General features: G+C 34.1%; 3 protein-coding genes across 3 annotated transcripts; 2 read left to right on the forward strand and 1 right to left on the reverse strand.

The window, feature by feature from the left end:
• The first annotated feature begins 154 nt into the window (after positions 1-154).
• On the forward strand, positions 155-2,933 carry LOC123311809 (DNA replication licensing factor Mcm3). Its single transcript, XM_044895901.1, has 2 exons — positions 155-1,250; positions 1,422-2,933. The coding sequence occupies exons 1-2, from the start codon at positions 262-264 to the stop codon at positions 2,824-2,826; spliced, it is 2,394 nt and encodes a 797-aa protein (XP_044751836.1). The 5' UTR covers positions 155-261; the 3' UTR covers positions 2,827-2,933.
• A 304-nt stretch (positions 2,934-3,237) lies between these two features.
• LOC123310970 (transducin beta-like protein 3) lies at positions 3,238-5,918 on the forward strand. Its single transcript, XM_044894696.1, has 2 exons — positions 3,238-3,376; positions 3,583-5,918. The coding sequence occupies exons 1-2, from the start codon at positions 3,354-3,356 to the stop codon at positions 5,903-5,905; spliced, it is 2,346 nt and encodes a 781-aa protein (XP_044750631.1). The 5' UTR covers positions 3,238-3,353; the 3' UTR covers positions 5,906-5,918.
• A 261-nt stretch (positions 5,919-6,179) lies between these two features.
• On the reverse strand, positions 6,180-7,796 carry LOC123310971 (all trans-polyprenyl-diphosphate synthase PDSS1). Its single transcript, XM_044894697.1, has one exon. The coding sequence runs from the start codon at positions 7,631-7,633 to the stop codon at positions 6,422-6,424; it is 1,212 nt and encodes a 403-aa protein (XP_044750632.1). The 5' UTR covers positions 7,634-7,796; the 3' UTR covers positions 6,180-6,421.
• Between the last annotated feature and the right edge of the window lie 869 nt (positions 7,797-8,665).

An 8,665-nucleotide genomic window follows, 5' to 3' on the forward strand; every position in this document is an offset into this window, starting at 1 on the left:
TCCATAATCTAGAGTAACTGCAGCCGCTATGAAATCCGTGTCAATACATCGGTTCCCTCGCGAATCGAGTCTACGCCACTGGCTATCGATCACCACTTCGGCTGCCCATAGAATTTAGAATTAATTATTTTGATTCTGTGGTGGTATGTTCTGTGTTCGATCAGTAAGTTCCCGCCAAAACAGTTTTGTTTAGAAGTAGTCAACGGCTTATTTGATGCTGATTTTATTTATTTGAAAATTGGATTAATAAAGATTTAAGAAATGGATGCACAAACCTTCGATCAAAATTTGCAAGATGCGTTAAGGGAATATCTAGATTTCTTAGACGATGAGGAAGATCAAGGAAAATATGCCCAGCTAGTTAATGATATGGTCGCAGAGAAAAACAGAAGATTGCTGGTGAATATCAACGATTTAAGATCGAAAAATCCCACCAGAGCCAGAAATTTGCTCACGAATGCATTCGAAGAATTGCTTGCTTTTCAAAAAGCTTTAAAAGAGTATGTTTCTAGATCAGACAGTGAGTTTACTAAGAACAATGAATTTTTCATTGCGTTTGAAGGAAGTTTTGGTAATAATCATGTAACCCCACGTACGTTGACCTCTAGATATCTTGGAAATTTAGTATGCTGTGAAGGAATAGTTACAAGATGCTCCCTGATTCATCCCAAAATTGTGAAAAGTGTGCATTATTGTCCAGAAACTAAAAAAGTTATGGAAAGGAAATATGCTGATTTAACATCACTTGAAGCCTTTCCATCATCAGTAGTTTATCCAACTCAAGATGAAGATGGAAATTTGTTAGAAACTGAATATGGTCTTTCACAGTATAAGGACCACCAAACCTTGTCCATTCAAGAAATGCCAGAGAAGGCCCCGGCAGGTCAATTACCTAGGTCTATAGATATCATTTGCGATGATGATTTAGTAGACAAATGTAAACCTGGGGATAGAATTCAAGTTGTTGGAAACTTTAGATGTATGCCTAGTAAACAAGGAAGTTATACAAGTGGGACATTTCGAGCTGTTATAATTGCTAGCAATATTACCCAAATCAGTAAAGAAGCAACTTTATCTATTTCAAGAGATGATATTCTGAAGTGTAAAAAGTTAGCCCAATCCACTAAAGATATATGTGGTTTACTTGCCAAGTCATTAGCACCTTCTATCCACGGACATGATTTTATCAAGAGAGCTATTTTGTGTCTTCTTTTAGGAGGAGTAGAGAAAAATTTACCCAATGGAACAAGGTACATATTTTTATTTGAATTTTTTTTTTTACATGAAATGAGTACCTATAATAATTAACAAAGAAATGTTTTTTGCTTTTCTTAGTTCAATTCATCACTGAATTCAGTTTGAGTAAAAGTTTCTTCTGAGATTACTGTTACCATCATCTGAGTTGTAAATATTTTTTTCAGGTTGAGAGGGGATATAAATGTTTTACTTATAGGGGATCCATCAGTTGCTAAATCGCAACTCTTAAGATATGTTTTATGTACAGCCCCAAGAGCAATTCCAACCACTGGAAGGGGGTCATCTGGTGTAGGTCTCACAGCTGCTGTAACTGTAGACCAGGAGACAGGAGAAAGAAGATTAGAAGCTGGTGCTATGGTTCTCGCAGATCGTGGTGTAGTATGTATAGATGAATTTGATAAAATGTCAGATATTGATCGAACAGCAATCCATGAAGTAATGGAACAAGGAAGGGTGACAATTGCGAAAGCTGGTATTCATGCTAGCTTGAATGCTAGATGTTCTGTTTTAGCAGCTGCAAATCCTGTTTATGGGAAATACGATCAATATAAAACCCCAATGGAGAATATTGGTCTTCAAGATTCCCTACTGTCTCGTTTTGATTTGTTGTTTGTGATGTTAGATACAGTAAATGAAGATAGGGATCTGGTAATAGCAGATCATGTAGTTAGAATGCATCAATATAGAAGTCCTCTTGAACAAGATGGTGAAGTGTTACCTATGAATTCCAATGCAGATATGCTGAGTACAAATAATCCTGATGAAACAGAATTAGACAAAGAAACTCCCATGTATGAACCATATGATGCTTTATTGCATGGAGGTTCTCGAAAGAAGTCAGATAAAATTTTAAGTGTAGAATTCATGAGGAAATATATACATTTTGTGAAAATTTTGAAACCAACTTTAACCGAAGAAGCTTCTAAAATAATTGCCAGTCATTATGCTTCTCTCAGATGTGAGGATTTATTAGAAAATGATGTGGCAAGAACTCAACCAGTTACCCCCCGTACTTTGGAAACAATGATTCGTTTGTCAACAGCACATGCCAAAGCAAGAATGTCAAGGGAAGTCACTGCAAAAGATGCAGAAGCTGCTATTGAGTTGATTCAATATGCGTACTTCAAGAAAATATTGGAGAAGGAAAAGAAAAAGAGGAGGCGTCCTTCTGAAGGTTCTGATGAAGAAGAAGAAGCTGATAGGCGTACCAAACGGTCTAGAATTCCAGTTGATACTGAACGTGTTGAAGAAATACTTTCACAACCATCTACCCAGGGTGATTTCGTAGAAATATCTTCAAGTAATGCTGAAACAGCACATGAGGAGACTCCAATGGAAGTAGATACTAATAGTACCATTGCTGATGACCGCTTTTTGACTTTCAAGACAAGTTTAAATAATATATTCAAAGAACAAAGAACCCAGTCGCTACCTTTAACTCGAATCAAGGAAAGCTTATCTTCTCAATCAACCACAGTGTTCTCAGATGGAGAAATACGTGCTGCTATTGAACGCATGACAGATGATAATCAGATCATGATGTCAGATGGAATTGTTTTCCTCATTTAATTAGCATTGTCTGAATATTCTAGTTTCTGTAGGATGAAAATTACATTTTATCTTAAATTTAAGATTTATAGATTAAGTTTTTATTTTCAATATATTTATGAATCATTTATAATATCTACCTTCATTTTTACCTGAATACAGTCTCTTCATGAAATCCATTAAACTATTTTTACCTTAATTTTTGGATCGGTGAGGAATTCAAACTGATGGCCGAGTTGTTTGCCTGAATTGATCTCTTTGATTACAACGTTAGGCGTTTAAAAATCAAGTACCCGATTCTACAGTTTGTAGGTCTACCTCTACCATAATATTAATATGGATAGTGATTTTAAATTATATTTTAAATGAAGCGCATCAACAATGGCTATAGCCATATTCAAGTGAAAAAAATTTCTTCTATCTCTATGAAAATTCTCAAGAATATTCGGTGATTTCATTTATAGGTTAAGATTAAAACAAGGTTAATTTTTGGTTTACAATATTTTCATGTTTATTTTAACGATTCTGAGGATACTAAAATATTAAAAATGGTTCTACAGTTGAAAGAACAGTAAGTAGTTTTCGTGAGTATTCTTGAAAACTTTTCACAGTAGTTACAAACATTTGCAGGGTTTTTCACGTTAATGTTGCTTCCCAAACATACTTTGGATTGGAGCATTCAATTCATAAAGGGAATAGTCAAACTTGGGGTATTATGGCATTATTCATCTCAAGTTAGTTTGTGTAGACATAATAGTAATATTCATTATTTTTCAGATTTGAGGTTGAATCCAAACATACTGCCTTTTATACCGGAGGAAATGTAGAATGGCATGGGGACATATTTTATTGTCAAACAGAGTCCGCAATAAATTTGTTCAACACTGCTGATGGCAAAGTTTCAAGAACAGTTGGCGAAGAAAATTCTGAAGATGCAGACTTTATTCAAACCTTCACCACTGATGGGTCAAGAATAGTATCCTCACATAAAAGTGGCCTTCTCAAGTCATGGAACGAATCAGGAGAACTGGAAAAAGCATGGAAATATATTCACAAGGGACCTATTGCTCGATTACAGTTGAATGGAAATCTTTTGGCTAGTGGAGGGGCAGATGGTGGAGTTAGAATTTGGGACATGGAATATCACTCTTGTGTCTCGAGCTTCAAGGAATGTCAGGGTGTTGTGAATGCTCTCAAGTTCCACCCAACTGAACAGGAAATATTAGCTTCAGGAGATGATGGAAAAATTTTTCATTTCGAATGGAAGGATGGAAACTTCAAGAAAAAATATGACAAACATTTCAGTAAAGTGACTTCTATTGTTTTTACTCACGATAACACTCACTTCATTTCATGTGGAAGAGACAAGGTGATGATATTATGGAAATTCATGGATAACACTCCGATAAAATCAATACCATTTTTTGAATCTATAGATTCTATTATAAGTTTGCCCTTAAAATTCAAATTACCTGGTTTTAAATCTGACCCGGAGTGCTATTATGTTGCTGCAGCTGGTGAAAAAGGCATCATCACAATTTGGGACGTATTAAATGTGACGCAGATCTACGTGCAAGATAATTCATTGGTTACTCCTGCTGAAGAAGGTGCATTAGCTGTATCAAATCTTCTTTTGAACAAGGAGTTGAAGACAGTTGCTGTAGTAACTGTAGAGCATAATATTATTTTATATCATTTGAAATCTTTTGCTTGTGTTAAGCAGTTTATTGGATTCTCTGATGAAATAATCGATATTGCATTCATGGGGCAGGATGATACTCACTTGGCTGTTGCTACAAATTCATGTGATATCAAACTTTATGATAATAACACAATGAACTGTCAGTTATTGAAGGGACATACCGATATTGTATTGTCATTATCGGTGTCTAAAACTAATCCCAATTTATTATTATCCTCAAGTAAGGATAATACAATAAGGCTATGGTTATCTTCGATTCAAGTTGAATGTATAGGAGTTGGTAAAAGACACACAGATACAGTGGGAAGTTGCTGTTTCAGTCAAACTTCTGCAAGATGGGCTGTGAGTGTTGGTAAAGATCACTGTTTGAAGCTTTGGGACATTCCTTCTACTAAAGACGATAAACTAATATCACTCAACTGCCCAAAAACAGAACTTGCCCATCAAGACGATATAAACTGTGTTGCCGTTGGACCAAAAGATAACATAATTGGTACAGCTAGCAAAGATAAAAAAGCCAAACTGTGGGATGAAAATTTAAGACTTATTGGTGTCTTGAATGGTCACCGAAAAGGAGTGTGGTGTATAAGATTCTCACCTGTTGATCAGTTAGCGGCCACCTCTTCAGCAGATTGTTCAATAAAGTTATGGAATCTTAAGGACTTAACTTGCTGCAGTAACATACTGATTTACGATGCAAGTGTTTTTAATATTCGTTTCATATCAAATGGATACCAAATTTTATCTAGTGGAGGTGATGGTAATATACAAATTGTGAACATTAAGGATTCAAAATGTCAACTATCTTTGGAAGAGCATGATGGAAAGGTTTGGGGTATGGCAATAAAACAAGATGAATCCATGATTGTGACAGGTGACTCAAATTCGACTCTGATCAAGTGGAAGGACGTGACTGAACAAAAAAGATTGGAGAAATTGAAAGAATCTGAAGAACAAGTACTGGATGAACAAAAACTCAATAATTATTTACAAGATCGTAATTGGTTGAAGGCTTTGAAATTAGCTTTAAGATTGGATAAACCTTTCAGAGTTTTAAATATTGTTAATGAAATCATAAAGAGCAAGGAAGACGGGTTGAAAGCCACCATTGAACAATTGAGGGAAGACCAGAAGAATTCCTTATTCACTTATGCAGTTAACTGGAATACCAATAAGAAGAACCGTAAAGCATCTCAAATAATATTGGAAATATTGTTAGATCAAATTATCGAGGGTACTTTCAAACCTTCTAATCTTTCCTCAAATCTAGAAGGTGCTCTTGCCTACACACAAAAATATTTTGACCACTCCAAAGAATCTTTGAAAAAATGTCATTTTATAAATTATTCAATGAACTGTATGAAACCACATATGAAAATAAAAACTCAAGATATTTAGTCCTTATTTTTCAGTGCATGTTTTAAACGTTTTTCAATTCAGTTGTTATTATTGAACTAAATTATCATCATGAAATGAAAACTAAAAAGTTATTCTCCATTTGATATTGGAACAAGTTAAGTCAAAGCCAAATATTGATTATGTTTGATAAGTGGGAATACTACGGGTAGATTTGATTACTTTCATATATTTATTTATCACCTTTTCCTTTAACTGGCTAATATAAGTATTGTCCTTGTTACATGAACAAGGATATTATATAAAACCAGATATATAGAAAATTCTAAAACAGTTTATTCATTCACCAAATATAATTTATATCTAATCAATAAATATTTCAACAGGTGAATAAATTCTGAGCTAATAATTCATATATATGAAATAGAAAATATATCTGCTTACAATATCACATATACATTTTGTTTTTCTGTATTTTGAACAATTCAATACAACTCTCACAATACTTCAAAAAACTAATAACTTGACCCATAACCAACAAAACAATAAACAAATAAGTTATTTCATTCTTTTCAACACATAATCAGCTGTAACTATCAAACCTTTTTGATAAGGGCTTTCTGTAAGCGTTTGAGCTAATCGAAAAGATTCTTCACAGTATTTTTTAGCAAGGTATTTAGTTTGTTCTAGTCCATCAGATTTATGAACTAACTCAAATGCTCTTTCTACATCCCCAGGCTCTTGGAAACGTCTCATTATCATAGGATTCAACTCGGGAAATTTCTCACAAGCAAATAATACTGGTGCGGTAGCTAGTCCTAGTTTTAAATCAGCTGCAGTTGGTTTCCCCATCGCAGCAGAGGATGCAACAAAATCTAGTAAATCATCAACTAATTGAAAACCTAATCCTAAATTTTTTCCATATGCAAATGATAAATTGCAAAGTTCTTCATCAGCTCCTGCTAAAATTGTTACTGCTTTGATAGAATTTGCCATAAGTGACGCGGTTTTTTTATATGTTTTGTTGAGGTAGTGATCAAACCTTTCATTTTCACTTTCTTTTGATCCTAACTGCATGAATTCTCCTTGGACTAAATCATTAACTACTTGGCTTAGTACTAAAGTCACATCATTGTTTCTTAATTTAGCTATTAACATTGAAGCTACTGCCAATATGTAATCCCCAGCCATTGTAACCTTCTTCTGATTCCACATAACGTTGACACTAGGTTTACCTCTTCGGGAATCAGATTGATCAATGACATCATCATGAATCAGTGAAGCTGTATGGATCATCTCCGATATCATACCAACCTCTCTCTGAGATGGGAGCAGGGGAATGTCTTCTTTGTGGATGTGATAATTCATAGCTTTTGCCATCATTAGAGCAATCATAGGTCTAATTGCTTTACCCTTTCCATCAAAATAATATGTTGAAATTTCGTAGAGATCATCAAGATGGGTGTTCTGCCTCAAAGATCCTCTGATATAAGTATATACATCTTTCAAATCATTTTCTAATAAAGTGTAAGGCTGTACTTCATAATTGGACATAGGACCAGTTTGGTAAGTTCCACTTGTGCTGTAATTTCTTGATACAGTTGCTATAGCTGGTATGACTGTTGATTGATGACATTTTTCACGTTTTTTAATAGTTTGAAAGAATGAAGATGAACTATCAGAAAAAAAGGAGTAATTTTTTTTCGTAATGGAACACTTTCTCCACTGACACGCACGAACGCAGAGCCTACTTGTACCTGTGCAAGCCATAGTTAATACTGTTCTTCTAACAAGGATTAAAAATAACACCTTTCAATCTCATTTGAGGTCACTCTAAAAGAAAGCCTGCTTTCACTTCCTTGGCTAGACCAGCATACCAAGGAATGTATGGAGATGGAAGGGAGACTAATAAAGTACGATGTTTTTATCATAAGTTATCATCACCTGTTTCCGAAAAAAAAGATTGACACACAATATTGTCAAATTTTTTTATTTCTGCATCCTAACTTCACATTTCCATCTTGAGGTTATCTCGACGTTTCTTTTTCTAATGAAATTGAAAAACACAATACACAGATAATGAAAATACCCGCATTTTTTTCATGAAATCAGAATAATTAAATGTTTCGGTTATTTAAATAACCGCATTTGCGCATATTTTGAGTTATGAAAACATTTAAATTTCTTCCGTCAACTACAAAAGAAAAGCTATTCGATTTTGGATTAAACAAATAAATTGTATTAACCAAAGATATATGTAATATCTTTGGTATTAAGATATTTTCATATTCATTACTTTGTCTATTCTCGTGAGACTAGAAAACGAAAGCTGAAATTTCCATTGAAATTTCACAGCTCCATGTGAATGAAACTAAGTAGCTCATGGTTCTTTGGATGCGGTTAATTCTCAAATCAATAAAAAAATTTATCTGAGGGTTTTAATAAACATTTCTCAAAATTTTTCTCTCGTCGTTCCAAAAGACTTCGATAGAGATGCAGTTTGCTTATTCAAAAAAAGTTCGTGTGATGAAAAATTTTGACTGCTTGGCATATCTTTATTCTGTAACATGAATTCCTCCGAATTTGTTTTCAGAAACGAACGGTTATATAATTTTTATAGATTAACGTGGTGAAAGGTTTCATTTATGGAGAGTAGTTTCCAGAGTCTCTGGAAACTACTCTGGTAGTTTCATTGAAATTGAGTTTGAAAGGGAAAGGGCTTCCTCCAAAGAAAGATAAGAATCATTCCTTCTAATGAATTTTACAAAATGCGGAGACCTGTTTCATAAACGATTATTATAT

The sequence above is a fragment of the Coccinella septempunctata genome, chromosome 4 (genome assembly GCF_907165205.1).
Source record: "Coccinella septempunctata chromosome 4, icCocSept1.1, whole genome shotgun sequence".
Classification (NCBI taxonomy): domain Eukaryota; kingdom Metazoa; phylum Arthropoda; class Insecta; order Coleoptera; family Coccinellidae; genus Coccinella; species Coccinella septempunctata.